The 18,871-nt window shown below is 31.3% G+C and overlaps 1 protein-coding gene across 1 annotated transcript in view; it reads left to right on the plus strand.

Annotated features, from left to right (window-relative positions):
• LOC126885166 (retinol dehydrogenase 11-like) overlaps window positions 1-18,871 on the plus strand; it is a 75,004-nt gene that overhangs the window by 33,455 nt on the left and 22,678 nt on the right. Inside the window, exon 2 of the mRNA XM_050651587.1 lies at window positions 11,296-11,625. Coding sequence (XP_050507544.1) covers window positions 11,296-11,625 — 330 coding nt within the window. The remainder of the gene's footprint in view (window positions 1-11,295; window positions 11,626-18,871) is intronic.

The following is an 18,871-nucleotide window of genomic DNA, read 5'->3' on the forward strand; positions in this document are numbered from 1 at the left end:
GAATTTTGTGTGAGTTTTGAGAGTAAACTTAATGTAAGACCAAATACATACTATGTCGGGATAGTATCATGAGGTTTTTTCCTGGTTCTTCCTCGTGATTTACTATGGAATCAGTAACACGAGAATTTTACTGTCACCATTGCATGTGGTTGTCTTTTTAAAGACAAATCACATGCTATAATTTTTGTAACGGATATTCTTAAATTAAAGTTGATTTTATGCAATCGATTGAACTATCTTTCAATAAGGTCCTCCCAGGAACGCAACTCATAAATATTAGCAATATGTATCATTGTTGCATTGCAAAAAAAAACAAAAGATGTAGACCTTTGAAACACACTCAGTGATCAAAAGATCCACAGGTACTGGTTTAACGACCACTCGTACGAAATCAAACAAATGAAATAGAGAATGTGGAAAAATCCCCTTACGAATAACTCACACATCCACTATTTCTGACTGGGAAAAATTTTTCGAATAGAATCAAAGATCCAAACACCAGTTCTTAGAAATGTGTTTCGCCCTCTTCAACCTCCGTGGGCTCATCGGTAAAGATGAGAGGTTGAATATCTTTAGACACATTCCATCAAAAAATTTGTTTGATTTCGTACGAGTGGTCGTTAAACCAGTACCTGTGGATCTTTTGATCACTGAGTGTGTTTCAAAGGTCTACATCTTTTGTTTTTTCATAAACATTATCTTACTTACTCTAAAGTAATTAGGGAATTAAAACTTGAGACTGTCATTTTCAGGTTGGGCGTAGATTTACGCTCCTGTTATGTCTATGTCTCGGATGTTGTTTTTTTGATGGAATGTGTCTAAAGATATTCAACCTCTCATCTTTACCGATGAGCCCACGGAGGTTGAAGAGGGCGAAACACATTTCTAAGAACTGGTGTTTGGATCTTTGATTCTATTCGAAAAATTTTTCCCAGCCAGAAATAGTGGATGTGTGAGTTATTCGTAAGGGGATTTTTCCACATTCTCTATTTCATTTGTTTGATGTATCATTGTTGAATTGTCTATATGAATAAGTCACATTAAATTAATATAGAAGCATTTTATTTACTAAGCAATAAAATTTGTTTAATTTATTAATATTTTGTATTTCGGTAACGACCTCCGAAATGTCAATAAATTATTTTAAATGTTTTTCAACTTATATTGTGTCTTATTTTCCAATTGGAATAGTAAATTATTAAGTAAAATTTAATAAAAAAATTTTTTCCTGGTAAAAGTTGTATTAGTTTAAAAAGCCCATATAGGACTACAAACATAGAAACAAAACGTTTTCGCTCTGTAACAAGAGCATCATCAGTGTTAGAAGAACATGGTGAGCCACCCAAAAATACAAAAGACCTTTTAAAAATAGACTAAAAGTCTTATATGTGTGTAAAAACATAGTGAAATCCAAAGGTTGGATGTAGAGTCCTATGGATACGGCCTTAGGACAACAATTGTTCTATTTAAAAGTACTGTAGTGTATTTTATATCATTTTCGAAAAGTACCATTACCGTACTTTAATTTTTGTATAATATTCCCTATGTCTAAATTTGTTAGTTTTCGAGATATTTTCATTTTTCAAAGCAAGTTATTAATTAGGGTATTCTATTTAAAATTACTGAGAAAATAATGTACTTGCGATTCCACTCAGTCTGTATTAGATATAAAGAAAATTAGCAATATCAACCATTTTTAGAAATTTTGACAATCAACAAAAAAATATGGCACCAATAAACCATTGCTGTTGTGTTTATTTTTATTTATACAGGGAGCTGAACTTATTACGATTTTGATAGAACATTGGTTATATCTTTGTAAATAACACAATAAGATAATAACATAACAAAGCTTTATATTTTTGTGATGGGTAAGAAAAGAAGATTTCGAATATAAAATAAAATATAGGGTGTTCTAATAAAAAAAGACATAAGTTTATTCTACCACTATGTTATCGAACACCCTGTAACATTCTAACTAATTTTGTAATGTGAAGCTCAAAGTTGGCTACAATTTTTGTTATTACCTTTTATTGCTATCTATTACTATAGCGGATCTACTAAGCTTTATCACACTAATCAATCACCATGATTTTGTATTTACCTGTACAGGTGTGCTGGAACGCAACCTGTATCAGCAGCCAGATGGCCGGTAGGGTGTTCGAGGAAGCATAGGGAACAATATATTAAAGAATCAGCTGTCTTAAAATACTTTCTCGAAAACGTCGCTAGCTCTTAGACCATATGGAGTGGTACTTCTTGGAAAGAAGATACCGAACTTGTGGAGGTGATTGGATGAATAACAGCTGATATGTACATTGAAAATATTTTAGATGATAATGTTTTGTCAGTTGCCAGCCATATTGGATAACAAATTCGTGTTAATGCACCATGACGCAGGTTTTCATGTCGGTAGAATAGTGAATACTTACCTTGATGATATTCAGTTTAAAAATTATATTGGCCATCGTATAGTTCATATTAAATCCGATTATACCATTTATATGATACATTAAAACGCATCGCATTCGGAAAATAAATCCTATTTCTATGACACTGGGGGCAGCACAAAAAATTTTATTTCACAGGTTAATTTCAAAATATGCAATATTTTTGTCCGTGAGTGTATATAGATACAGTGTGTCACATTTAAGATGAAGATATTTGGGCTATCAAAATAAATACAGATTTAAAATTTTGCACAATCAAATAGGTTGAAGGTTCACATTTTTTTAAATATTGAACTGAAATTTAAATTTTAAACGCTGCCTAGGTACTGCAAATGCACAAGCATTCAGATTTCGTTGAACCTCCATCGATTTTCATAAAAATTGGTGAGTGGTTAAAGGATACCTCAAGGAACAAAGGTGACATAGAGCCAACTTGCGCTTTTTGCATTTTAAGGGTGAAATACACCGCTTTTTAAAAATTATTTTTTAGATTTCTGAAAGTGCAGTCACTGTAAGTTTTCACTTCCTATTTTGTTGAACCATCATCGATTTTCATGAAAATCGGTAAGTAGTTATAGGATACCTCAAGAAATAAAAGATATATATCATCAACTTGCGCTTTTGCATTTTAGGGGTGTAATACACCCCTAATTTTTAAATTGTGAAAAATGCATATTTCCGTATTATGGCGCAAGTAATCTCGTTTAATTAAGAAAAATAAATATTTTTTTTATATTTATGTGCATGAATTACATTTTTTTTTAATTTTTCAAACCTTATAGCAAACAAAAATCCGAAAATTAACAAGTCGAAAATCACGAAAACCTTATTCTTCTATATTTCTGAAAGTGTATTTACTGAATGTTTTCACCCACGATTTCTTTGAACCTTCATCGATTTTCATGAAAATTGTTGATTAGTTAGAGGATACTTCAAAAAACAAAAGTGATATGGCACCAAGTTGCGCTTTCTGCATTTTAGGGGTGAAATCTCCCTTTTTTTTTAATGATAAAAATGCAGATTTCAGCATTCTGGCTCAAACAATCTCGTTTAATTAAGTAAAATAAATATTTTTTTACATTTATGTGCATGATTTATAATTTTTATTAATTTTTTAAACCTTATAGCAACCAAAAATCAGAAAATTAGCAAATCGAAAATCACGAAAAAAATTAATCTTTTATATTTCCAAAAAGCAGTCACTGAAGGTTTTCACCCCTGATTTCGTTGAACCTCCATCAATTTTCATGAAAATTGGTAAGTAGTTAGAGGATACCTCAAGAAACAAAAATGATGTGGTACCAACTTGCACTTTTATCCTGGGGTGGATGTTACCCTTTCTAATGGGTGAACACTATTTTATTAAAAATAACCCCATAATTAGATAGAGGAGTAAATTCTAAGCAAATTTTCTTTTATCAAGTTTCTAAATTTTTTATTTAAATAATATTTCATAATTTAATAAAATATTATTGGTACAGTAAAACCTGACAATAACGGCCACTAAAAATAGAAAACAATTGGCCGTTATAGAAATGTAACCGCTAATGCTAGGTTTCCTTTTCCACAAATACATAAAATATAATTGAAAATTTATTTATTTTAGTAATTAAAGCAAATCTAATTAAATATAATTCTACAAACAAACGGAACATACTAAAACTAAATTCAATTTACTACAATATAAAACAATATCTATACGAAAAAACAACTACAAGAAAAACAGAATTTTTGTTTGTTTTATATTTTTTTAGATAAACGAAACATACTAAAACTAATTTAATATAGGTAATACATAATATAAAACAACATACTATAGCTACTACGAAAAATACGCTCATCACTAAAGTATCGTCGTGCTTCCATGCTATATTCAACAAAACCAATTTGGTAGGGCCTTTAATTAGATATCGCAAATCACTTTGGCTGATTTTGTCTGCATATACATTATGTTTGAGGAATCCCTTTTTTGTGAGAGTGGATATAGGACATTTCTCAAGTATGAATTCACATTCATGGTATATCGTTGCTATACAGGGATAATAATCTGTGCAATGTTATGGTACAGGCTACGTTAAATATGAAGTAAATGTGGAAGATATACACTGGTTATTCATTTCAATTTAATTTGATTGTTTTTAATCGTTTAGCATATTTAAAATAATTAAAGACATAAAGTTAGGGATTTCAAAAATAAATTCAGTTCTCACTGGCAGGGTGGGAAATAATAAAGTGACATACAATAGCATTTCATTACAATGCTCATTACAGGCATTACAGGCTGCTCCGTTTGAGAAAACTCATACTCTCAAACTTTGAGAAAACACTCATTCAGTTTCGACCAACCCTGTATTAGCTAAAATTAAACGTTTTGCTAGATTAATAATTTCTAACAATAATAGATTATATTAAAAATCACTTGCATATAAATTGATTTTCTGATGTCAAATCACTAGAATTATACAGGGGGTGAATACTGCTATGAAATTTAAAAATAAAAAGGTAATTATCTTTTAAACTACTTCGTATAACATCACAAAACCTGATATTTTAAGAAATAAAACATAGAGGAGAATCCAAAAATGTAAAAATATACAGGGTGTTCCAGTAAACAAAAGATAATTTTGTTTCACCCTGTCAATATGGGTGGCCCTGTATATTTGGAAATGTATTTAAATTCTGATATTATGTATGCCCCAATCTCACCTAAATAAACTTTTTTCGTATCTCCTACAACAAACGACTAATTGGACTTCCCACAACCTGTATACATACGAAATCTCCGCTATAAAATTTTTTCGAAGAAAATGTTATTGGTTTTTTTAAACTAACTCCGTTAAATTTTGAAACATGAGATTTATCCAAAAACCGTTACAAAGCTAAGTAAAAGTTCTATAACAATGTATTAAACATAATTTTCTAAATCCTTTATTTTTTTTTAAATACAAGGTGAAAGGGCCCCGGTTACATGGTTCTCGCAGTAAAATTTAGGTTTTAAATGTTTCTATCTCGGTTATTTTTTGTCGTAAAAAAATATTAAAAAAAGAAAAAGCTTAAATAAAGTTAGAACTAAAATTTTTTTCTGTACCATTTTTTAAGTCTATCGAGTATTTTTGGAGTTATTATCAAAAGAAAATGAAATTCACGAAAATTTGAAAAATTCTAATTTTTTTTTAATCGTATTTTTTTTCAAAAATATGCATTCTAAACCGGTCAAAGTTGTTGAAGTTATTACTCATGTTAGAATAAATAAAGTTTTAAATGGGTTACTATAACTTTTAATTTTTGTGGAAATGACGTATGTTTCATTTTTCATTCTTCCCTAAAAAATCTGAAAGGGTCCTCTTATTTCCATCATAACTTGCTTAATTTTGATGCTATCGACTTCTTATATAGCTTTTTGATAGTTACCTTTAAGTACTTTATTAAAATGTTTGATATCTATATTGAACAAAGTGAATCGTTTTCCTGTTATTTAAGATTGAATACTAAGATTTGAGTACTCGCGGAAAAAAAATATACATTCAATTGCATATAACTCACTTTGTAGATGTAATAAAGGATTTTTCGAATAAGGAGCTTATTTATTTTTATATTTTCTTCGATTTTGGTAATAACAACTTTTTTGAAGAAACTTATGGTTTTTGAGTTATTTATGAAAAACTGCTTTAAAACATGGATTTTTTTCAGGAAAAATCAAAATTTTTGATCTTTAATAACTCAAAAACTATTGATTTATTGAAATAACTTTATATAACAAATTTTACTTATAATTTGTCCCTCTATCGATTAGTGGTATTATTTTTAATAAAATAATTTCCACCCCCGAGAAGGGGTGGCAACCCCCCCCCCAGGGTAAAAGCGCAAGTTGGCACCATGTCCCTTTGTTTCTTGAGGTATCCTCTACATACTTACCAATTTTCATGAAAATCGATGGAGGTTCAACGAAATCGGAGGTGAAAACCTTCATTGACTCCACTATTATGCAAAAATTATGTTGTATCGCAGATTTAAAATGCGTTTATCTCGAAAACAGTAGTTGAGTTTATTAGTGCGATGAATGTAGTATACCTTTTTTAAGTAAAAATATTGAGTGAACAAAAGTTTTTATTCAAAAAGTATATAGAGTAGGGGATAAAAGTTGAACGTATTAAATGAGCGCTGAAAGACGTATATGTGGCGCCCTCTGGGTCATACATCAGTTTTGGTGGCGAATTTAGATTTCTCATCCCAAAAAACACCCGCTTACCAAATTTCGTGTTGTTATCCCATGCCTTTGGGGAAATATTCAAGAATAAATAAAATAAAATTTTAATTTTGACACCCTGTATTTCGGTTATTATCAACTTTTATGCTAAGGTAAGTTAGCTTAAATCCACCTATTTTAAGCTTAGAAATCTACGGTTAAGTTATGGCCCATTCTTTACCAAACACCCTGTATAAAATATGATATCACTTGGATGTTTTCTTTTTACATGTGCCGTCAAGTTAGTAGATTTCGAAAAGTTTATGTTACACTACAACGTTTCATTTTCTACTTACAACAAAAAGAACACTTTAAAAATAAAACAAGAGTTAAACACAAAACTAAATAAATAATTTCTCACAACGGTCAAAAACCACACTTAAAAGTTTTAAAAATTCACACCACATAATATCAAATTTTTAAACACCTGACGTGTCTCAAGTACGATTGCGCGAAGCCGTGCAATTTACGAGACGCGCTGGGTCTGTAGATCCAAGTATGTATATTCAACCGAAACCGATCTGTCGTCAAACCGCGGCAGTGCGGCAGTTGTAAGTTTACTAGGGGAGGAATGAGACCGCGAGTCAATCGCTCTCATGTGTACGATGTAGTGATGTAACGAATGTATTTTTTGAACATTCGCGAATACGAATGCGAATGTGAATATCTGCTACCGACATTCGCGAATGCGGATGCGAATGCGAATATTCAGTTTTTTTTTAATTTTTTTTTATTTTTGTAATGTTTCCTAAATTTAAAATGAAAAGTTAATTGATATTTAGTGTAAATCTGAATCTTAAGCTTTATTACATAATACCAAATAATAAAAAAAGTAAAGGCTGATAATGTGATTATACAAGCTTAAGTTCTATCCATCTATTGCCCTTCATTTGTCCGAAGTTGAACGTAGGCCTCCCCCTTAATTTTCCACTCTTCTCGGTTCAGTGCTAATGCTGTCGATCTGGCCCCTGCGTATCTTTTTAGCTCATCCGACCATCTCGTCTGTGGTCTGCCCCTTCCTCTTTTGTAGTCCCAAGGTCTCAAGTGAGTTATCGCTTCATTCCATCTTCCATCTCTTTGTCTGCTGTTGTGTCCTGCATATTTCCATTTGAGAGTAGCTGCATGTTTGAGGTTAAGTTACCTTTTCTTAATAAAAAAAAGATAAGAAGTGAATAGATTTTGATTTTATTAACCTAATAATATCTTAAAATGATTTTTTTTCTGGTTTTCATATTCGCAAAACATTCGCACAAATTCCGCGAGTGCGGATGCAAATTCGAATATGCAAAAATATGCGAATGCGAATACGAACATTCGCGAATACGAATGCGAATGCGAATATTTGCTACCGACATTCGCGAATGCGGATGCGAATGCGAATATTCAGTTTTTTTTAATTTGTTTCTATTTTTGTAATGTTTCCTAAATTTATAATGAAAAGTTAATTGATATTTAGTGTAAATCTGAATCTTAAGCTATATTACATAATACCAAATAATAAAAAAAGTGAAGGCTGATAATGTGATTATACAAGGTTAAGTTCTATCTATCTATTGTCCTTCATTTGTCCAAAGTTGAACGGAGGCCTCCCCCTTATTTTTGCACTCTTCTCGGTTCAGTGCTAATGCTGTAGATCTGGCCCCTGCGTATCTTTTTAGTTCATCCGACCATCTCGTCTGTGGTCTGCCCCTTCCTCTTTTGTAGTCTCAAGTGAGTTATCGCTTCATTCCATCTTCCATCTCTTTGTCTGCTGTTGTGTCCTGCATATTTACATTTGAGAGTAGCTGCATGTTTGAGGTTCAGTTACCTTTTCTTAACAAAAAAAGATAAGAAGTGACTAGATTTTGATTTTATTAACCTAATAATATCTTAAAATTTTTTTTTTCTGGTTTTCATATTCGCAAAACATTCGCACAAATTTCGCGCATGCGGATGCAAATGCGAATATGCAAAAATATGCGAATATTCGCCAATGCGAATGCGAATACGAATATTCGTTACATCACTAGTACGATGCAAACGTCGGCTAACCGCGGCGTCAACCGGTGGCAAACCGCCTAAATGAAAACAGGCCCTAAGTGTCGCCCACTCTATTTAAAAATAATTAATAATTTTTATAATTAAGGTATAATTATTATTGCTTTAAAAAAAAAACACTGAATATTTTTTATAATATGATTGTTTGTATTACCAATTGTCCATTATGGTAAGGGAGCCCAAGCGGGGATTTTTGCAGTTACTCGAGCGCGTCAGATTATCATATGGGAAGAAACTTGGTACCCTGCATATGTACCTCTACCATATATTGGCTCTTAACACAGGCGTTCGTTAAGGGGGGCCCGAAAAAAAATCTATCCTTAAAAATACTCGAAATTGTCAGATTAAGACAAGGTAAGTTAAGTAGATGCAAAAAATGTACATTTCAAAAATCTGACGAATTGGGCGAGTAAGGGAGTGGGTGAGTCAAGAAGTTTCACAAAAAAGCGAATATTTCGCGAAATGAACGTCAGATCAAAAAACTAAATACTACGTGTTCAATATTTTTCAAAAATCTATCGAATGGTACCAAATATGACCCTCGCGGAGAGGGGTGGGGGTAAATTAAAAATTTTAAATACAAATCCCGCGATATTTCGCAAAACAAACATCAGGTCGGAAAACTACAGAATACACTTATACAATATTTTTGAAAAATCTATCGAATGGTATCAAACCCGACCCCCGCCGGAAGTGGGTTGGGGGGTTAGTTTAAAATCTTAAATAGGAGCCCCAAAATTTTTATTGCATATTTGGATTCGTTACGTAAAAATAAGCAACTTTTATTCGAAACATTTTTTCGAATTATGGATAGATGGCGCTATCTATAATCGAAAAAACGATTGTTTGAAATGGAAAATTGAATTAAAAGATGGAGAGTCCCCACCAAAATGGAAAATTTTACTTAACTTTTTTTGGTTATAGGACCTACTAATCACAACCCAATAGGTCCCCAAAGCGCTCGAGTGACTGCAAATTTAGCATACTTTCCTCCCCTACAGTTTTAACGACGAATCATTATCCTTTTTAATAAAAATAATTATTTTCCAATTACACAATATTTTATTCTGTTTATATATTTATTTTGGCTTTGCAGGTATACTATACCTACTGTTTATCCTAGACCGTACTAGTTTATCCTGCAGTGTCTGTATATCAGGATAAACTAGTTTGATCTAGGCTAAACTAAACTTACGTGCATAGAAATCGGCCCACTTAAAAATTTGGTCATCTTTGATGTCTCGTATTTCCTAAACCTGTTGGCCGATTTAAGTGATTTTTTTAATATGCTATAGCCTGGTCATTTCACAATATCGCTGTAATAATATTGTTACTAAACAGGTAAATTTTTATTGTATACCGGGTGTACGAATCAAACTGTGTTTTTTTCTCAAAGTTCGCATGACCCTGTGGAATATTCTAGCATTTATAAAATACTAAAATTAAAACCCAACTATAGCCTCAGGTTTTCTTAACATTCTGTTTTTTTATTCATTCGTTTATGTTGGATAATAAAGAAGTTAGGTACTTTAACAACTACTAGACATGTTCTTCATCAATACACGGTGTTTCTAAATAAGTGGGACAAACTATAAGAGTAATTCTGCGTGAAAAAATAATCACAGTTTGCTTTATAAACGTATGTTTGCAAATGTTTCATTTCCGAGATACAGGATGTTGAATTTTTTCTTACAAACTGACGATTTATTTATTGCTCTAAAACCGGTTGAGATATGCAAATGAAATTTGGAGGGTTTTAAGACGTAGTTATTGCACATTTTTAACATAAAATTAGAATTTTATATTCACCATTAGTGTCCATACGGGTACTACGATCGGTCATATTACCCGTATGCGCGCTAATGGTGAATATTAAATTCTTAATTTTATGTCAAAAAATTTGCAATAACTATCTCTTAAAACCTGCCAAATTCCATTTGCATATCTCAACTGGTTTTAAAGCAATAAATAAAAAAAAGTTTGTAAGAAAAAATTCAACATCCTGTATCTCGGAAACGAAACATTTGCAAACATACGTTTATAAAGCAAACTGTCATTATTTTTTCATATAGAAATACCCCTTAAAGTTTGCCTTACTTATTTAGAAACACCGTATTATTATCCAAAATAAACGAATGAATCAAAAAACAGAATGTTACGAAAACCTGAGGCTATAGTTGGGTTTTAATTTCAGTATTTTATAAATGCTAGAATATTCCACAGGGTAATGCGAACTTTGAGAAAAAAACACAGTTTGATTCGTACACCCGGTATACAATAAAAATTTACCTGTTTAGCAACAATATTATTACAGCGATAAATGAAAGAATGAGGCTATAACATATTAAAAAATCACTTAAATCGACCAACAGGTTTAGGGAATACAAGACATCAAAACTGACCAAATTTTTAAGTGGGCCGATTTCTATGCACAAAAGTTTAGTTTATCCTATTTCGTTTAGTACAAACCAGTTTGGTCTATGCCAATTCGGGTTTGGTCGGTAACATAAAATACAATATATCCTATATTATATTCTTTATTACAATCTGAATATTTTTAAGGAATTGGATATGAAACCGCTCTTAACTTCGCTACAAGAGGAGCTAAAGTCATTTTAGCATGTAGGGACCTAGAAAAAGCCGAAGAAGCTAAAGATCGCATTATATGTCAAACCGAAAATAAGAATGTTGTTGTCAAGTCACTTAATCTAACTTCATTGGAATCTGTTAGAAACTTTGCAAAAGATATTAATGAAAATGAAGAAAGATTGGATATTCTAGTTAACAACGCTGGTAGTGGTGGTCTCAATCATAAATATACTGAGGATGGTTTACAGTTATTAATGCAGATAAACTATTTTGCGCCAGTTTTACTTACAATTTTGTTAACAGGTAAGCACTCTTGAGTTAAAAATATATAAATCTTGCTGTATAGGTCGGCTTCTTTAGATAACGTTCTGTTTTTCAAATGACGTACAACGCTGTCTTGTCAACTTCTAGTGAGAACCAACAAAACCCTCTTCTATTAAACTTCTAAGACTCAAATGCTTCTTGTGCCTACGATGTGCAGTCGTAAGCTCGTATATTATCCTGAAAACTTTTTGGAAATATTTAGTGGCCCTGCTGTAAATTTGACTGAATACTCCTTGATTAACTTAATTGCCCTCAGCCTCAATCATTTTTCTCAAATTATGGATACCCAATATCATTTTTATTTATTTTTATATATATGATAACTTTTATATTATTAATTTTCATTGAAAAATGCAACATCATTGAGTATTTTTATTAATAATGTATCTCAAAGATAACAGAAGAAACCTATAGGTCAGAGTTTAAAACAAAAATAAATGATAACTTAAAGAAAATCAAACAAGACGTGACAAAACAACAGATATTAATGACAAATGGAACATGATACAAGAAACGTTAGTAAAGGTAGGAAAGAAGATATTACAGACAAAATTAAGGAAAAACAGAGATGGATGACTACAGCTAATGAATGAATGAATGAATGAAAATACAAGGAAATACAGAGATTAATAGGAAAGAAAATAAAAGAGGCCAAATCCACCTGGCTGGCAAATCGATGCAGTGAAATAGAAGAATATTTTAAAAAGTATGATAGTTTTAACATGCATAAGAAAATAAAGCAAATCACAAATACACAGCGAAAAAAGAAAGATAGCCTTCTTAAAGACATTTTTGGAAACATTATTATAGAAGTCAAAGAGAAGTTAAAAAAGTGGAAGACATACATAACAGATCTGTTTGAGGATAATAGACAAGAACCGGAAGAAATCGACAGCGAAACGGGACCAGAGATCATAATGGAGGAAATCGAACAAGCAATACGAAACGCAAAAAACGGAAAAACTGTAGGTCCAGACGAAATACCTGCGGAATTAATGAAATATCTAGACGATGAAACTCGGCCTGTACTACTGGATCTGTTTAATGAAGTATATTAAACCGGAAAAATCCCTCAGGAATGGTTGATGTCCACCTTTGTAACAATACCAAAAACAATATATGCCAAAGATTATTCGGACTATAGGACAATATCACTAATAAGCCATACCCACAAAATATTTCTAAAGGTGATTCATGGAAGATTATACAGAAAGCTAGAAGATGATATGGATGATACCCAATTTGGGTTCCGCAAAGGACTTGGAACAAGAGAGGCATTGTTTGCGTTTAATGTCCTCTCTCAAAGATGCTTAGATATGAACCTGGATATTTATTCCTGTTTCATTGACCTCGAAAAAGCGTTCGATAGTCTCCGACATGAAAAACTAATAGAATTATTGAAAAACAAAGATATAGACAGACGAGATTTACGAATTATATTATCATCAATCTGATTGGAATCAAAATGCCGATATAAAGATAGAAAAACAAGAATCCGAGAATATTGATATAAAGAGAGGAGTAACACAGGGTTGTGTTCTGTCGCCGCTACTGTTTAACGTGTACAGTGCAGCCATATTTCAGGAAGCGATAGCGGAGCTAAGTGATGGAATCTCTATAAACGGAAGAATAGTTAATAATATAAGATTCGCTGATAACACCGTTATAATGGCAGACACCCTGGAATCGCTACAAGCATTGCTTAATAGAATTACCGATTATTGCATTCTATACGGACTAAAAATAAACAAGAAAAAAAACTAAATTTATGATTGCCTCAAAAACACAACATGGAAATGAAAGGTTAATAATAGAGCAAACCCAAATAGAAAAAGTAAAGACATACAAATATCTTGGAACCTAGGTTGATGACAAAAATAACCAAAGCAAAGAAATTAAAGTCCGAATTGAAACTGCAAGGCATCCATTTATAAAAATGAAGACACTGCTTACAAAGACCTTCAGTTGTCTCTCATATTGAGGGCTCTAAGATGATACATATTTTCTATATTACTATACGGAATGGAAGCTTTGACATTGAAGAGACAACACATAAAAATAATAGAAGCGTTCGAAATGTGGTGTTACAGAAGAACATGAAAATTCAGTGGGTTCAAAGGATTACCAATGTTGAAGTGCTACGACGTTTAAATAAGGAGTTAGAAATTATGAACAGTATAAAAACTAGAAAACTGGAATGTTTGGGTCACATTACCAGAGGAGAAAAATATGAGTTGCTGAGAATTATTATGCAAGGAAGGATCCAAAGAAGAAGAAGCATAGGAAGAAGACGCATCTCCTGGCCGAGGAACCTTAGAGAATGGTTTAACTGTAGTTTATTAGAACTGTTCAGAGAAGCAGCCAACAAAGTGACCATAGCCATTATCATATCCAACCTCCGATGGGAGAGGGAACTTTAAGAAGAATTAATATGTAATATAAAACAACTGTAAACATTTAAAAGGTTTTTACCCAAAACATTTTGGTGAGTCAGGCATGCTATTATTTTTTGGCTTTTAGTAACACTCATGATGGATTTCTTAATCCGAAAACGTTTTGTAATTTAATGTAACCCTTATTTAGGGTATTTTAAATGTATTTTTTACAAAAAATCTCGTATTTTTTAAATTTTTTTTTCTTTTTATAAAGAATAACTATTTTACGTAAAAGTAATAATAACAGAGTTATCATATATGAAATAAATAAAAACGATGTTGGGTAGCCATTTTGAGACCATGCAGAACTTTTTATGAAGAATAAGGTTTTTTTCGTAAAATTATTAATAGAAAAGTTTTCCATTATGTTCCAACTTAAGTAGATTACCAAGCTTTTATTTTAGAATATAGTAACGGATCCAATATAAGGTCGATCTGCATCGATCTGTTTAATCATAACATAATAAAATAACACTATAGACTATAGGCTATTGATTATGTTCAAAATAAGAGAGCTAAAAGGAACTACAACGTTAACGGGATCTTATTATCTCATATGGTCAGTGAACCTCTAAATTTGAAAAACCGCGGAGTGCTACCATTTAAATGGGTGCGATTTTGAGAAAAGGGTGAATTAGTCCCTAGGCACAGGGTGAATTAGGGTGAGTTCTATGCACTTTTGGTACAAACAGAAAATTATTCCAGGTTAAATTTCCTATCGGAATATCATATTTTAAAGTCAAAAATATTTTTTTTACAAAAATATATTCAAAAGAAAGGCAAGAAAAAAACGCGAGAGAAAGCAATTGTGTTTTTTGCCCCATAACTTTTTTCCACATGGATATAGGTATAGGCATTGGTTCAGCGAAAAATAACTTCCATCCTTCTTCTTTAAAATAGAGTTTGGTAAAAGTCTCTAGAGTTTATAGTTTCCGAAATAGGATTTTTCAAAATTCGCAGCTCTCAGCATTTTTGGGCCATTTTCCCCATTATTTCGCATACATTGTTCTGTAACTTTTTTCTACGTATTTCTAGGTATATTTAATGGTACATTTATAAGAAAGAGAAGTCAATTACTTTTAAAAGGGTCTATTGTGTAAGGTTATACGGTTCTTTTTAAACAAGTTATGTTTTTTCAAGATTTTATACTTTTAATAATTTTTGATATTTTTAATGATTTTTTTTTAATTTCTCATTATGACTTCTTTCTTGACATTTAGGTATATACATTGTGGAATAAAAAGGCTTATTTTCTTTACTTTAAAATGGTGTATTGCAAAAAATTCTAGGACTATTTTTAAACAAGATATCCAGAGGATTTCCAAGGGTATCCGTAATTTGAGAAATTAATTTTTTTTTATTTTTTTCAATTAGAAGAATATAATTGCATACTACAACGTAATTTTTAATTCTAAATAAGTTTTCTTAATAACACTTTTCGATATTGTGAAATATAAATGTACTTTACTCTTGAGCGAAATTCATATTTTTAACATACCTCGTACACTATTGATAAAATTTATATCTGATGATTGCATCTTAGGTTTTAGACTATGCAGAGCATTTTATAGAGAATTTTTTTTCATAAAGTTAAAAATAAAAAAGTTTTCCATATGGTTCCAACTTAGTGGGACCTATTACATGTGTATTCACATTTTGAAAAAGCATATCTTGTTTAAAAATTGTCCTAGAATTTTTTACAATACATAATTTTAAAGTAAAGAAAATAAGCTTTCTTTTTTATTGTACAATGTATATAATTAAATATACAATAAGAAAAGTTATAATGAGAAATTTAAAAATAATCCGTAAATTAGGTATATCAAAAATCATTAAAAGTATAAAATTTTGAACAACCATATCTTGCTTAAAAATAGTCATAAAGCCTTCTAAAAAGACCATTTTTAAGGCAATTGACGTTTCTTCCTATTAAATGTAACATTGTTTATACCTAAAGCTACGTCCAAAAAGTTACAGAACAATGCTTGAGAAGTATCAAGGAAAATGGGCCAAAATCGATGTGAGTGGCGAACTTTGAAAAATCATATTTTGAAAACTGTAAATCATGGAGACCTCTACCGAACGTCATTTTAAAGAGGAAGGATGGAAGTTTTTTTCTGTGAAGCAATGCCTGCAGCTGTATCCCCGTGGAAAAAATTTATGGTGCAAAAAATAAAATTACTATCGTTCGTGATTTTTTCTTGCTCCTCTTTTGATTATATTTTTGTGAAAAAAAATATTTTTGACTTTAATATGTGATGTTTCGATAGCAAATTTAATCTGGAACAATTTTCCTGTAGACGTATTTGTACCAAAAGTGCATAGAACTCACCCTAATTCGCCCTGTGCCTAGGGACTAATTCACTCCTTTCTCAAAAACGCACCCCTTTCAATGGTAGTACTGCGCGGGTTTTTCATATTTAGAGGTCTATTGACTCTATGAAATAATAAAACCCCGTTAACGTTGTAGTTCCTTTCTAAAATACATAATCAATAGCCTACTACTTAATAAAAAATTATTATGTAATGTAGTATGTTAGTATGTTATACTAACATACTATATTAGTATGTTATACAAAAACAGTTATAAAAAAAGGGGTGCCCGATATAATTTTGTTCCGACTATAATTAAATTAATAATTATTATAACTTCTTTTTAAAAATTAAAAAACAATTTTCAGCCCGGCAGATATTATTTTAGATTTTTTGGATTATTCGAAACGAAAAAGGTCTTTCGTAATTTTTCTACAAGTTCATCGTTTCCTAGTTATAAAAAAAAAACACAAGTAAAAAATATTATTTTTGTAATTATCAAGTACTTAACCCCTCGTTACTCGCACACGGTGTATGAGACCGGCCCTCTATATAACTTCCTATAACTCTGATTGTAGTGGAGATTTTGAATTGCTGCTGCATATACCTCTTCAAGAGAATATATTAAGCTACTTCAAATGTAGCTGTAATTTTGTACGAAAATTTTAAAGCAATACTAAAAATTTACATTTTATTTATTTAATAACGTCAAATTTTATAATACAGGGTGTTTCATTGGGAAACGGAAATACTTTAACGGTGAATAGAGGTAACCGAGGCGGTTCTAGATATACTACATTTTTTGCCCTGCCGACTTTTATAACCGAGTTACAGGGTGTTTTATCGATTTTGCCCATTTGTTTCCTAAGCCGTAACTTTAGAACCGCCGTGTATATTTTTTTGATATTAGGTACACGCATGTCTCATTCAAAACCCAAACGAAAGACATACTAACCATAAGAAAAATCCAGGTCCGGAATAACAAAAAATTATAAAGTAATTGTGACCTTAAACAACACCCTGTATATTCAAATTTTGAAAATCTGTTTGCATATTTGAAAAGAGCACAAAAAAGTAAGTTTAATGGTTCGCCTCAATTTTTCGGCCAGACAATTTTATGACTTTAATTTTGAAATTATATTGAATTTTTTAAGAACTCTGACATTAAAAAGCAGGTATTATTAACTTTTAGTTATAAATTATTAAAGTTAATGAATAAATACTCATTTTAAAAATAATTAATACATATTTACCACATTGGAACGACTCAATTACTAATAACAAAAAAAAAATCCAGGTCCGGATTAACAAAAAAATATAATGTAATTGTGACCTTGAACCAACACCCTGAATATTGAAATTTTGAAAATTTGTCTACGCATTTTAAAAGAGCATAAAAAACTGTGATTAAAGGTTCATTTTAATTTTTTCGCCGTTGATTTAATTACATCCATTTTGAAATTATATTGAAATTTTAAAGAACTCTGATTAAAAACCAGGTATGTATTATTAACTTTTAATAAGTTAATGTTAATGAATCAATACTTATTTTAAAAATACTTAATACTTATTTACTACGCTGGCTTCATGGATTCTTTGGATTTGTAGCTGTATGCACATCATTAAAAATTAGAATTGCGAGAATTGGGATATTTTAATGATTTAGTAAAGAATTAAAAAACGCTGGACGGAAGGGCCGCCCGAGAACTTTATCGTACCGACCTATTATCGTTATGGTACTAGATACTGGCATTCTATAAAAATAACAAAGTTACTCGTTATTTTGATATTTTAGAAACACCTACTGTACTGAAAAGTATTTTTTCTTCAAACGTCAAATAATGATAACATTACTTATCTAACTTGATCCTGTCAAAGTTTGATGTCTCCGCCGGCAGCAGTTTTTTTCCCATTTCTTTACGGCGGAGGGAAAAATGTTGTCATGGCAACAATATGAAATATGTCACAAACCAACAATACAAATGTCATTAACAACAATTAAACATCATTTTTATTTATAGTAATATTAAAAGTACAATTAGTTAATGGGGCATTTTCAAAATTGAAACCGTGCAAAAATGTTCCCGACTCTTGATACGCATTGGTAATTGTTGATGATACTGATGGTCGAGCACAACTTTCAGCAATCATTCCCGATGTTGGCGAATCATGAGGGTTTAAAATTTTTTGAGCATTATCGTTCTTATTTCTTATTGAATCCTCTATATATCATTCGGCAACCGTGCTTGATCTCCAGCCCCCATGTCGTTTGAGGCATTCTAGATTTTGCTACGTTTGAAGAAAAAATAGTATACTTTATTCGGCAAAGAAGAGACTTTTCTTGACTTGCCCTCTATTACGCGCCTCACTTCGTTCGGCGCGTAATATCGGGCGCGTCAAGAAAAGTCATGCTTCTCCGCCTCATAAAGTAATATACTATTATGGTTCTACGCATCATTAATTCCTGCATTTGAGAA

Source organism: Diabrotica virgifera, chromosome 5 (assembly GCF_917563875.1).
Source record: "Diabrotica virgifera virgifera chromosome 5, PGI_DIABVI_V3a".
NCBI classification, from domain to species: Eukaryota; Metazoa; Arthropoda; class Insecta; order Coleoptera; family Chrysomelidae; genus Diabrotica; species Diabrotica virgifera.